The 14,917-nt window shown below is 38.5% G+C and overlaps 1 protein-coding gene across 1 annotated transcript; it reads left to right on the top strand.

The window, feature by feature from the left end:
* The first annotated feature begins 707 nt into the window (after positions 1 to 707).
* On the top strand, positions 708 to 14,578 carry LOC131354289 (gamma-aminobutyric acid receptor subunit rho-1-like). Its single transcript, XM_058391758.1, has 10 exons — positions 708 to 971; positions 5,196 to 5,246; positions 5,392 to 5,498; positions 6,010 to 6,077; positions 6,238 to 6,461; positions 7,907 to 7,989; positions 8,236 to 8,376; positions 9,367 to 9,519; positions 9,806 to 10,002; positions 10,596 to 14,578. The coding sequence occupies exons 1-10, from the start codon at positions 868 to 870 to the stop codon at positions 10,893 to 10,895; spliced, it is 1,428 nt and encodes a 475-aa protein (XP_058247741.1). The 5' UTR covers positions 708 to 867; the 3' UTR covers positions 10,896 to 14,578.
* Positions 14,579 to 14,917: the final 339 nt, after the last annotated feature.

Consider the following 14,917-nt stretch of genomic DNA (forward strand, 5'->3'; position numbering starts at 1 on the left):
TGTATCAATAACGTCCTAATATTTAAACAAACTCATTGCACACGTTCTTCATTGTATATTATGAAAAACTTCTTAACTCGTTTTGCATAATGTTGTTTCAGAGACTGACGAAGATATTCAAATTCCTGAAGACTAGTCCCACAATGGGTTCCCCGTTTGTGTGGTCTCAGAGGATTTTCTCATGATTGTTGCCTCTGGCTTGTTCATTAAGGATCTAAAACTTCATCTGGATTCTTGTGAAGCTGGTTAGTTAGAGAGTGGCACGGTTGGTAGCACTGCCATCTCACAGCTCCAGGGTCCTCACTTCTGACTTGGATTACTGTCTGTGTGCATTTTCTTAAGTTCTCTCTCTAATGTACGTAGGTATGCATGATGCTTGGTGAGTAAGTAGAGCTTTTCTGCCCAAAGGTTTGTGCACACCCACTTACAGTATGTTGTTTCTGAGATGTTTAACAAGCACATATGGGTGTGATGTTTAGGTGTCCACCATCCTTTGACCAACTAGTGTATATTACTGTTGTTGATGATCACACACTCAAAACTCTCTGGATAAATATTACGTAATACAATACACAGCTGATTCATGGGCTCGATCCAAAATGGCTCCTTTCTGCTGGATATAGGGAGCCTACTGCGTACATTAATTCATACCATACGCCGTGCGCTTCTGTAGGGAACAGGAAGTGGTTTGAGACTGAGCCGGGGTATTAGTCTCCGAACGGAGTGTGGGGCTGGTGATATTTCCTTGTACGTGTAGTTTGGGAGTGTGACTCTTGCGCCAGGGAAGCGCTAAGATTTTTAATTCATATTTACAGCAGTGCACTTGTTTACATCCCGGATCATTTCCTGCGTTTTGATGAAGGCGCCATGCGCGCGGACCTGCTCGCGCTGCTGTGTGTGGCGATGCTGGGCGCGTGCCTCACACAGGCTCTAACGAGGGGACGAAAACTTCACACCTGCAGGCAGCTCAGGTAAGAGACATAATTCACGTGCACTGTCTCAACAAACACTACAGGAATATACCGAGTCTGAGCAAGATCCGGATTTCAGATTAGACTCAGATCAGATATGTGTCCTGGTTTAAACATCACGATGCTCATTGTATTTTTTTTTTTTTTAATATTGATATATAAAAAACAATACTAATTTTTAATATTAGCCTTCCATTCTTCCACATACTGCTCTGAATCCTGTTATTATTATTTTTCCTTTTCGTTGGTAAGTGAAAGTGAATTACCTTCATTTGTGTAAATATAATGACTGTCAGCTTCACATCACTGTTCAAGACACCTAACTATTTCTTATAGAACATTTTCTTTCCTTTCCTTTTTTTTTTTTTGCATGTTTTTCTCTTATTATAGAACAGCAGAAGTCTTAACATCATATCATCTATTCATAATCATCTATTTATCTAGTAAATCTGAATTATAGACCTGAAACGATTATTATTTGTGAAACTTTTCTACTCTCTACATTGATCTAAAACAGAAGAGTTGCAGATCCCCCCCCCCCCCAAAGAACCTGGTCATTATTTAAACCATTCTTTTTTCATTTCATCTTTGCATGTTTCTTTGCCGAACTACAGGAACTGGCTTTTATATAGCAGAATCTTGCAAAAGAGAGTTGCTCTTTTGAGTAAATTTAGAAAGCCATTATTCATCCAGAAATATTTGTGGAAATGATTTTTCTATGCAATTTGTAGTGTGTGTTTTATATATATATTATATGTATATATATATATTTCTTTCAAACCTCTGCAAGTCTTCTGAGTTGGTGCGCTGTGTGTAGATGTCTCTCTCCTCTGTGTGTTATTGCGATAGACATTGCAGTGATATTAGAAGTTCTTGTCCCAGAGCTGTAGGTTTTGTAGAAATGAGCTTATCAAAATGTGAGTTTAGTGACCGCTGAGGGTGAAGGTTAATCTGGGCAGATATATTATGTGTGATGTATAATGTTGTGTTGTGCCCATGCTTTTAATTAATTGATTAATTAACTTAATACTACACACACACACACAGTACATGTGTAGGGATTGTGTATGTCTTGTGTGTGTATAAGTGTGTATGTGTGTGTGTGTGTGTGTGTGTGTGCGCGCACCATCCAAAGCGCTTTACCCAAACAAGAAGCCAAATCAATCAGCCAAATGAATGTCACCTGAAAGCAGAGAAATAATGAGCAAAACACTTCTCTGATTAAACATCTACACTCATTCCTGTACATCCAGTACAACGTCTCCCTGCTTGGACGTTTTATGTGAAAACATATAAATTTAAACTCACTTAAAGATTTCTAAAGTGTATTAAATGACCACATAATGCTGGTTTAATACCAAGAGGATTCCACATACATGCGTCTGTACTGTAAATTAAGATAAAAATATATTATACCAAAGCAATTCTTGAATCTGATTGGTCAGAATCATTGATTCATTGATTCAGCACATTGCTTCATTTCCTCTGTCAGCAGCTCAGAGAAGCTTTCTGGAAGAAACACAAGTCACAGTTTATATCAATGTGTGTGTAATATTTTATCATTTTTACAGTAATTGTATGACAGACCTGTATGACAAATTCTTATATTAATAATATAGAGACCATAAAATGTGCTATTTACGACAAATATTTTTAGATGATAAAGCTTTCTGTAATGAGACTAATTGTATTTAACATTTATTGAAGGACTGTCAGTGCTTTGCAAGTCAGTATGATTTCTGCCACGGGAAAGATTTTAGGACAGAATTCTGGTTTCTTGGTAACATGACAAGCTGTGGTGAAGCTGATAAGTGAACTCCTCTTTATAGCTGTTGGAATGTGAATGATAACAGGAACTAGGAACTTGATTACCCACAAGGTTATTAAGTAATTAATTTGGTATATTTTGTTGTGGAATAACTTAATAAATAAATTTATTATAAATTATAAATAAATTTTCCAGCAAATATCTGTTAAGTAACCTGGGCTCCTGTGGTGTTATGTGTCATTCAGCATGAGACTCGGGATGATCAAGCCTCAGCTTGTGTCCTAGCAGCAGACCATGAATCTGCTCTCTTGATCTAGAGCCACCTTGCTGCTTTTGTGCCACTGTGTTGTGGCTCTCCTTCTGCTCTCTTCTGTGATGCCAAGTGCAGACAGAATACTCTACCATGGGACTGTTCTGCAATACCTCTGCATGCTACCTTTACAATCAAGCAGCTTGTCCTCCAGCTCGCTCTGTGTGTGTCTTTCGCTTTTTCTTGTGTATGCGCTGTTTTCATTGTACTGAAAACTCCAGCATTAAAGATAGTAATAAAGAACAATGTCAGGTCTGATGATGGTGGTCTTAGTGATGTGATGATTTGCCTGTGCTTGGCCTCTCCATGACTCTGATGTAAGGCTTCAAGTGTTCGGTTTTGCGATCACCCTGCTGTAGCACCAACCTTCTCCAGGATGTGTTTTAGGATTCCTCTTCTCTGAAAAAGAGTGCAGTCTAGTGTTTCCACAAAACCCAGGCAATGGGTTGGGGAGAACATCACTGTATGTACTGCTAGGATTAAGGACTTTGTGGTTCAGTGGTATTTGGCACATTTTTTTTTCCACGTTGTAATCGTACATGAGATATGTGAACACTGGCTATTATCAGTATTTATTCAGTCCCAGCTGACTGTTTATATACACATATACACTTACTGATGCAGTTATCCAGTCATGTGGCAGTGCATTAAATCATGTAGATACTAGTCAAGAGCTTCAGTTGATGTTCACATCAAACATCAGAATGCGGAAAATCTCACGATACATCCAAATATTACACTGTCATATTCAAAGGTTTCATGTACCACAATAGAGATAGCAATTTTCCAAATACGCTCGCATGAGCTTTTTGTTTTGCACAAAAGCCATGACCCCCATACATCATAAAAGTGATGTGGAAATGCAGTGTGACAGTAAATGAGAGCCTCTGCAGGGCTGTGTGAGAGAGAAAAGACGTGAGATGAGATCTCGTGTGACAACCTCTTAGAGAGCAACGTGCTGAAGGCACCGAAGCGCTGAGTGCAGTATCACTCAGGAGCGAACAAAGAATGCACGCATGCATGAGAGTGGGAGAGTGTGTTTATGTCTGTGTGTGTGTGTGTGTGTGTGTGGGTGACATTATATAACGTTTTTTATTAATTATATTTCAGTGGGGTTTCCATTGACTTGTATTATTTGCATCATGAATCTGTGCGTACGTGTTTAACACACCATATGCCGTTTTTTTTTTTTTTTATCATAATAAGACCTTCTCTTTAATACGATTAGACTGCAGCATATTCAGAGGTGGCTCAAGTCTTCAGATGGCAGATTAATCTAGCGCTAGGAAATGAGGACTCATCTGATTTTCATTAACCTGACCATATTCTGTTCTTGCATAATACCTCTGGCCTGGACACATTTTCTCTTTCTCTCACTCTATTCTGTAAATGTTGGATTCTGGTGGATTTGAAAAGGTCACAAGCCTCATAATCACCCGTGACATCTATGGAGACAACTTCAAAATCTTTCATTTATTCTGACCTTCAGGGGGGAATTACTGCGCTAGACGAGTCACACAGTTTGAAAACTGAACAATTCTCAGTTTAACACACTCTTCAAGTGAAAATATCCTAATCATGGTATGTTTATTTATTTTTTTAAACTTCTAATGTTTTTACATAGTAAAAGTGGTAAAATATTCTCACCAACTCATAAAATCACCAGATTTGAATTTGTTTATGTTTTGGAAATTTCTCACCCCTGGTGCCAGAGGTGCTGGTTCAAGTATTTCAGAAACAACAGTCTCGAGGGTTTACACAGAATGGTGCAAAAATAAAGAGAGAGATAGTTCAGTACCTTTTTGATGTTGAAGGACAGTTGAGAGCCACCATATATTACACGTTTATTACATGTTATTAAAGCTGACTGGAAGGCTACAGTAATTCCAATATCCACTCTACAGCGACTATGAGCAGTAACGCAGCACAACCTTGTACCTTGAAGTGGATGCATTACAACATGCATCAGTGATTCTCTATATCATTGATTCTGAACTGTGCATTTAACTGTGTATTTAACTGATTTACAATATTTCATGAAACCCACTCATTAATGTCTTTCACATATGTTGCAAAAACAAAACAAACAAACAAAAAAGGCAACAATGCTGTTGTATTGAACTTCCTTTACCTTACTTTGTTGTAGATCAAGGAGAGATGCTTCAAGAACAGAGGAAGGAATCCAAAAATCTGGAAGGTAATCTCTTACGTTCTATAGTTTTACAGCATTTAGTTCACCACATGGTGTACATTCACACTTGCGTGGTGTAAATTGTGCATTTGCTTCTGACAGATTGTGCCTTGTTCATGTCTAACTATTTGTGATTTGATCCTGGTTGAAGTCTCATTCTGAAAAGGAGCCCTGACATCACCAAGGGCTCAGTGCCGAAATCGGAGCACGTCCTCCGTATAGATGACCATGATTTCACAATGCGGCCTGGCTTTGGAGGTAAAACAGCAACAAAATATATACTGAAGTACATAAGTGAGTAAAAGTTCTGTAAAAGATGTGCATTTGTGGCTGTGCACAGGGATTTGTGTGCATAGCATTGTGAAGAATTTACTGCTCAGCAACACAGCGTACTCTGTAGAACAGGGCCAAACATTTCTGACAAATTATAAACAGAGGGATAAAAGTAGCTCCTAGTTGGTAAATTTAGGATAAATTCTATTGGCCAGCCCACTTCTGATTATTTTCCTATTTCATCAGACCCTGCTGCATTTTAATTTTTTCCCACAATTGCTGCTTTTTATTCTTTTATTGTCAATGTTATAAATAGAAATATTAATATTAAAGACTTTAAAGGTTCAGTTATGTTATCTCCCCTGTAAAGGGTTCTATGTAGAGCCTGATAGTAAACGGCTCCAAACAATAGTATTTAAGTATTTAAGTATTTAAAGCTCAGAAGCCTCGAGAAATTTACAAAGAGCACATAAAAATCCTTGCATTTTGTTTTCAGGCCCCGCTGTTCCTGTGGGTGTGGATGTGCAAGTTGAAAGCCTGGACACTATCTCTGAAGTGGATATGGTAATGGAATTTGGTTAGCTTAAAGCTTAAAGTTAAAAAGCAAGAAAAACATTGAATGTGTCCCCCATGCTAGATTTTTCAATTCAAATACAAGCATACTATCAAAAACCAAGTCTGGATTGATTATAAATGTACTGTAGCAGCTGTTATTGTGTGTCAGGACTTCACCATGACTCTGTACCTGAGACACTATTGGAAAGACGAGCGCCTGTCCTTCCCAGGCAAGACCAACCAGAGCATGACTTTCGATAGCCGGTTAGTAAAAAAGATCTGGGTTCCTGACATGTTCTTCGTCCACTCCAAACGCTCCTTCATCCACGACACGACAACCGACAATGTCATGCTCAGGGTCTATCCGGACGGCAAAGTACTCTACAGCGTCAGGTAAATAAACGATGCCCCAGCGTTACATTTAAAGCTTTTCACGGATGCCTTAATACAAAGAAATTTCTATTAATATATTGCCCAGAACAGGCTATAGGCAAAAATCATCATTGTGGAGTGTGACATGACAAAGAAATTCAATGCTGAACACAGACACAACAAAACAGGCACAAACTCCAAGTTAACCATCATATAATACATCTGAGATCTTCAGCAATATTGAAAAGAAATTATTCAATGTGAGTATTTACTCAGTCATTTTAATATAACCATATGTATTTTTTATATACATTATTCCTCAACTGACCTGACCTCAAATTACTCCATGTTCAACTGTACACTTTCTTGTCTCCTAATCTTGTCTTAAAGTACCACGGATACTCGATTACTTTCCGTAAACCCATTTTAAAGCATTCTGAGTAACTATCAGAGTGCAGAAGTCATGGTCCATACCATAATCAGAAGAGCATAATCACTACAGGAAGAACCGTAGCATGTTAAAGCTCTTATAATCTCCTAGGCAATGGATTGTCAGTGGGTTTAGTGCTTCCCTTAGATGTGACGTCACCCTTTAACTCCGGTATTATTTGATTCTCTACAGCTCACATTAGTTAAATCTCCACTACACAGGACATGCATGGTGGTGATTCTGCTTGTGTTCCAGGAATTGTGGGACGTGCGGATGTGAGGCCATGTGACTGACATGTGGGAAACACAAATCTAGCTCATAGATGAGGGGTTAATCTCCAACCTGCTACTGCAGCTGGGTCACGTTCACTCGCACCGACCACAGCTGGGCTTTTCCTAACCTCCATATAAAAGGAAGTTGTGATGTTCAGCGGGGAAAAGTCTGAAACAAATAGACATTTCTGTCATTTTTATGGGTTTTATGGTCAAAGATATAAGAGCAGACTTCTAAAAAAAACCCCTTACCTTAGAAGCATATTTGCAACTATTTTCCATGAAGTCTGTCTTCAACAATCAATTATTTGTCTTTGATAACCTAGCACAACACTTATATAAATATTCCTTATTATTGATTTCATAATCAGATTAAATTAAATAACCGTTATTACAGCAGCATTCATTAACATTTTTTTGTTAATAAGACCAAAACATGGACATTTATTTAGCACCACAAATGCTAAATAAACATCTCCTAACAGAAAACATCACTATATCAATAACTACACATGGTTTTAAGACCCATTTTTGTGGTGTGTCTTTAGGAATGAAAAAAAAACAAAACCAGAACCCTTGCATTAGTCAAAACCTACCAATCCAACACCAACACCAATCATAAATGAAAAAAAATTATAATTAAATATATTAAAACAGTTACAAAGCTTTAGAAATGCATGCTTCATAGAATGTTGCATTTACATTTTGTCTTAAGTTATAAAAGGTGTGTGTGTTGTGTGTGTGTGTGTGTGTGATATTCTCAGGGTCACCGTTACAGCTATGTGTAACATGGACCTCAGCCACTTTCCTCTTGACACCCAGACATGCTCACTTGAGATCGAAAGCTGTGAGTCTCTCTTCCTTCATTCAGTAATCTTAAACTCAATCAAATTTTGTGCAAAAATAATCCGCAGTGTGAAATCCAGTGTACAGTTAAATTCAGTCCTTCAAATTGTAAATACGTGATATTTATTAACCTGGGAAATGTCTGAATTTCTTTTTAAGGCTAGTTTTTTACTGATCTCAAACACAAAGTGATGAAGTTAATGACATGATAAGCGTTTCATACCGGACGATTGCTACTTCTTTAAAGATGCATACACTGATGACGATCTGATGCTGTACTGGAAGAAAGGGAATGACTCTTTGAAGACAGATGACAAGATCTCACTCTCTCAGTTCCTCATCCAGGAGTTTCACACTACCTCAAAACTGGCCTTCTACAGCAGCACAGGTACTGCTTAGCATGTCTGGAAGAAGTAATAATAATAATAATAATAATAATAATAATATTAACAACCATAGCGCTTTAGAACAATCATGTCCATCTTCCTTTTATTATGTACCACCAACTGCTACATCCATTTTCGTCCTTGTCAAGGAGCTGTAAAAGTGGATCCTTTCATTTTTGCCAATACTATTATTGTTAAATAAGGCTTCGAGGTCTAGCAGATGGAAAAAGAAGAAGATGAAGAAGGAAGCCTTTATTAGTCACATTTATTACACACTACAGTTTTTTCTTTGCATATTCCAGTAAGTTGGGAGCAGAGTACAGGTTCAGCGGAAAGGGTTAAAGGGCTTTGCCCCGAAGCAAAAAAATAAGTACTGAGCACAAGATTTGAGCACATGGGAATGGTATACTAGATCTCATGGTGGTGATCCTCCACATACGTCGTTTTCACAGTGGAAAAAATTGCCGAATATAGTGCGAATGTTTCCCCCTACAACACTGGTCTAGTTTCAGATTCACTTGAGTCGATCAAACCGCTGTGCATTTGCGTTCGTCGTACATCATCACAAATGTGCCACACGACCATATCGATTCATATGGTGCTGTTATATGTATTAAGTTACGTCACCTCTTCTGTGTCCCACAACATTCCTCTGCCACACAAGGAAACTAATGATGCCGTCTAAAACATACACACAGGTTACTTTACTTCCTGAGCAAACACGGACGCGAGTATGAGTTGCGTCCGCATTCACAGGAATCACTGCACTGTTGCAACTTACACCACCTTTGTGCTGTGCTTCCCAGTCCACATGACCGCTTTCACATTAACAATATTTCATGCAAAGTGTGCCAGTGTGAAAGAAACCCCCTACTTCTTACACAACCATTAGAGCATGTAGTGTAGTTTTTGACAACTGTTTTTTTTAATGCACTAACAAGATCTGTTTCCTGTTTTTTACATTTATACTGACTTTCTCTCTCCTCTTGCAGGTTGGTACAACCGTCTGTACATCACATTCACCCTGAGACGGCACATTTTCTTCTTCCTGCTGCAGACCTACTTTCCTGCTACTCTGATGGTCATGCTGTCCTGGGTGTCCTTCTGGATTGACCGGCGCGCTGTCCCTGCCAGAGTTCCTCTCGGTGAAACACCTTTTGATATTTGATGTCCTTTTTTCCACACCATTTCTGTGAATTTCTGTTTTTAGAACTGCAATCATGCAAAATATAATTGTGTTACAATATCACACACTTACCTAAGCCTCTAAATGGTTAGGCAGAATATGACTAAAGCAACAATGCTGGGATGTACTGTCCTGTCTCGCTGTTTTCCATTAGTTTTAATTTGAAATTATGTCTATAGCTGACCAAAAAAACATCTCTGATTTCTATATAATCAATTTTTTGTTGATTTGTTTTATTTCCTTAGGCATCACTACAGTGCTCACCATGTCCACCATCATCACAGGCGTAAACGCGTCCATGCCCCGAGTGTCCTACATCAAAGCAGTAGACATCTACCTGTGGGTCAGCTTCGTCTTCGTCTTCCTTTCTGTCCTCGAGTACGCAGCCGTTAACTATCTGTCCACTCTGCAGGAACGCAGAGAGAGGAAGCTCAGAGAGAGGGTAAGATTAAGCCATGGGGTCTTCTATGCTCAAACTGTTAAAGGTGATATGAACACATGACATGCATTAAGGATTTTTTTTATTTATTGGAGCCAATAAAAAGAATGATTTTAATGAGACATTTTTTTTATAAAGAATGGAATCAGCTCTCTAAAAACCCACTCAGAAATGTTCATGCAGCCTGCGTTTTTACTTTTTTTGTGCTTTCTAATGAATGTAATTTTTAAATGTATGGCTGTTCCATAAATTTTGTAATTTTCTAAAATAAAAAAATAATTGTAGTTTAATATTCTATATTTTTTTTTTCTAAATTTTCAGTAATTTTCTAATTACTGTAAAGCGCATGATTGGGATGGTTGCTAATTGTATTAAAATTGTTTTTTGCATGTAATTTGTGTTTTATAAGATTTATTTATGTTGAATAATTTTAATAGAATTTTTTAATAATATTTGAATAATAACTATTTCATTAAACATAATTAAATTTATGTCTAAAAACAATTAAACCCACTCAGAAATGTTTATATACTTTTAACATTAGTATTCAGCAAGAATGAAGAGAAGTAAACTGTGGCATTTTTCTCCCTCTTCAGCTGCCATGCACGTGCGGGATGTCTCAAGCGAGCCACATGATGTTGAGCAGCAGCTACAGCGAGATGGACACCATGACCACTGGTCACTACGGTGTGTCTGAGGTGAATGGAGACAAGCGAGAGCACATGCTGGTGCAGTTGGCCATGGACAAGGAGCAGGATGCTCACGGCCGAGCCGGAAAGTCTCGCTCCTACAGCAGAGTCTGGATCGACACCCACGCCATAGACAAGTACTCACGTGTGATCTTCCCCGGAGCTTACACAGTCTTCAACATCATATACTGGTCCATTTATTCTTAACAGCAGCTGCTGCTCACAGCAGCAAGTACAGATTTTATTCAGACAGTGTTATCATGATGAAGATACTCTTCAGTGTCATAACTTAGTCAGTTTGTACCAACAGCTACAAGTCCTGATAACCTGATCATCTGGAGGAGAGATGTAACGGAATATGACTACATTATTTACAGATAATGTGTTCTAACAGATACAAATACACATACTACAATAGGTAGGTGGCACACTATTCGTGTGATCAGATACATTTTGGGAAACTAAATTAGCTGTAAATGCTGCAGGATGACACAAACAACAATGCAGGTTTAGGTCTCACCCACTTTGGGATTTAATATGAATACTACAGACACTATTGCTACAGATATAAATATCTGTATAACACATACACATACAATTGTAGCAATGTGTTGCATCCCTTTTCTGGAGGAGCCAGGATTTGCAGATTTGAAGAGGAAAAAAAAGAAAGCCTTTATTAGTTGTAGTACAAAGACATGTTTTTTTTTGCATATTCCTTTGGGTGTAGGGAGCAGATAGCGTTAGGGGCCATGCTTAGGGGCCCAAAAGTGTGTCCATTTCACAGAAAAGCAGAGTGGAAGATGCCAGACTCTTACATTTCATACACCTCCACTGCATTCCAATAGTATTGCTTTTCCACTATCCCCATTGCCATTTCAGGGGCCAATATTTTTATTTCCACTGGTGAAGAGACTGAGCACTTTATTCGGAACACCTGTATTTTTACATCATGTGTCAGCATTGCAAGGCATAACATCATGCAGATATGGACCAGCAGCTTCAGGTAATGTTCAGATCAAAAACGTGATCTTAATGATTTTGACCATGGCATGATTGTTGGTGCCAGACTGGCTAGTGTGAGTATTTCTGTAACTGGTGCTCTCTAGGGATTTTCACCCACAACAGTCTCTAGAGTTTAGAGTTGGTGCAATAAAGAAAAAAATAACATCTAGTGTGCAGCAGTTCTGCAGAAGGAACCGCCTTGTTGATGAGAGAGGTCAGCTGAGAATGGTCAGACAGGTTCAAGCTGATGAAATGGCTACAGTGACTCATATTTTCTCTCCCTACAATTGGATTGATAGAATGCACAACACGTTAAAACTTTAGGCAGATGAACTAGAATAGCACGTCAAGTTCCACTTCAGTCAGACAAGCACACAAAGCTGAGGCTACAGTGGGCATGGGCTCATCAAAACTGGACAGGTGAAGACTGGAAAACTTAGCCTGGTTTAATGAATCTGAATTTCTGCTGCGGCACACAGATGGAAAGGTCAGAATTTGGTGCCAACAGCATGAATCCATGGCCTTGTGAAAATAATCCAGAAAGTGGTATAATGGTGTGGGGTTTTCTTGCCACACTTTGGACCTGTTAAGACAAATCAGTCATGGCGTGAATGCCACAGCCGATTTTAGTATTGTTGATGGCCATGTGCATCCCTTTATGGCACTGCTTACCTTCTAATCCCTACTTAATGCACTATGTCACAAAGAATAAGTCATTTGAACACCTTTGGGATGTGGAAGAGTGGGAGATTGAGAGCATGAAGGTGCGTCTGAAAAATCTTCAGAATGTGTGACCAAGTCAACCATTTCAACGAATCTCAAAGGAATGATTACAATATCTTGTGGAATCCATTCCATGAAGAACTGAGACAGTTTTGAAAACAAAGGTAGCCCCGACCAGTATTAGTATAGTGTTCCTAATAAAGTGCTTAGTGAGTGTAGCTGAGCCCTTAGAAGGCAGAAAAGGGTTTGTGTCTGCATCAAACTAGATTCAGGAACTTACCCTGATATGCCATTTTAGGGCCACAGTTTAACATTGTATTAGAAACACTGTTTTAAGACTAAAATTGTAATATTTCTGAGATAAAGTAATAACATACACATACAACCCACACACACATGCACACAAAACACCTACACAACGCACCCACAAACATAACAAACATGCTACACACGCAGCATTTTTAACACATACACATCTCACACACAACAGACTGATGACATTCAGTGCATGGGTATTGTATGTCATGACGTGTTTATTGTATTTGTACCTATACTGTATGTGCATTGAATTTGACACAACCAGCACAACCAGAGATTTCTGTAAATTCCTTCTTATCAAGTGTACAGAGAAATGTGCAAGAACGTAACAGCTGCATATTTGACACGAAGGAAATCTATAGTGAATGTCATTGCCAGAAAACTCTTATAAGGAACACACACACACACACACACACACATATATATATATATATATATATATATATATATATATATATATACACACACACTGATAAGGCATATCATTATGACCACTGAGACTGATGATCTCCTCATCATGGCACCTGTTAGTGGTGGCAGTCCAAAACTGCAGCTCTTGGGGGTATTCTTGCCTGCAGGGGTGAATATCTATCAAAAGTGGTCCAAGGAAGGAACACTGGTGAACTGGCCACAGGGTCATGGGCGAAGATGCACTATGGGAAGAAGGCAAGCCGGTGGAGGCAGTGTCGTGCTTTGGGCAATGTTCTGCTGTGAAACCTTCATATGGATGTTACTTTGACATGTACCACCTACCTAAGCATTGTTGCAGACCATGTACACCATTTCATGGAACCGGTATTCCCTGATGGCTGTGGCCTCTTTCAGCAGGATAATGCGCCGTGCAACAGAGGAAAAATGGATCAGGAATGGTTTGATGAGCACAGTAACGAGTTTGAGGTGTTGACTTGGTCTCCAAATTCCCCAGATCTCAGTCCAATCCAGCATCTGTGGGATGTACTGGACAAACAAGTCCGATCCATGGAGGCCCCACCTCTCAACTTACAGGGCTTAAAGGATCTGCTGCTAACATCTTGGTGCCAGATACCACAGCACACCTTCAGGGATCTAGTGGAGTCCATGCCTCGACAGGTCAGGGCTGTTTAGGTAGCAAAAAGAGACCAACACAATATTAGGCAGGTGGTCATAATGTTATACCCAATCGTTGTATATTCCCTACAAAATATATTGTGCAAAAGTTGTAGATGTGAAGAAATGCTAAAGTAAGAATGCTTTCAAAAATCTATATTTTAATTGTTTTTTTTTTTTATCAATTTACAAAATGCAAAGTGAGTGGACTGAAGAAAAATCTAAATCAAATCAGTATTTGGTATGACCAACAAATCCCTCAAAAACTGCATACAAGTATACCAAGTAGAATTAATGCTGTGGGTCACAGCCAAATACTGATTTGATTTTCTAATAAATAATGTTAAAATAAACTATTAACACTTCTATTTTTGAAAGAATTCTTCCTATACAGCATTTTTTCACAACTGCCTATATATAAGTTTGTGTAGATCTGTGAATGTGAAAATTAAATGCATGCCTGAATGCATGGGTCACATGCTTAAAGACACCATTTTGTTGAAGTGTACAAAACATTGCCACACTTGGTGTATTCATGCATAAAGTGAAGGGAAATAAGTATTTGGATGTCTTCATTTTCTTCATTTAATAAACTTCATTGTGTGCATTCGTGAGCATGTTTAAAGTGTTTCCTCTCCCATAGAAACCTGTTAAGAAAACACTTAACGTGACTAAACACACCTGTATACTCCTTTAAACGTACCTACTTACCTTATACACCTAATAACACTGCCTTTATCACGTTCAGCGCTTTCTTTATAAGGGGGAAGAAAAATATTGTCAAAATCTTTCCATTAGGATTACGGTGCAGTTGTTGTGGCACTAGATAGTGTTTATAACAAGAGAAATGTGTGAGAAAATGGTTTCCCTGGTTGTTGTTTTTCGGTACATTAGCCCATGTTAAGCGTTTCAGAAAGTCCCTTAATTGACATCCTATATTAACTAATGATTGATTAGATAGTGACTTGAAACTGCACATGAACAAGATTCAGGGAGGTTGTATGGCGTGTACTAGCTATTTTTTTTTTTTTTAAATCAACGGTTAGTTTATCTGAGGTACGATTTTTCTATTAAAAGAAGTTTAACTAACCTTTTTATTA

Source organism: Hemibagrus wyckioides, linkage group LG06, assembly GCF_019097595.1.
Source record: "Hemibagrus wyckioides isolate EC202008001 linkage group LG06, SWU_Hwy_1.0, whole genome shotgun sequence".
Taxonomy (NCBI): domain Eukaryota; kingdom Metazoa; phylum Chordata; class Actinopteri; order Siluriformes; family Bagridae; genus Hemibagrus; species Hemibagrus wyckioides.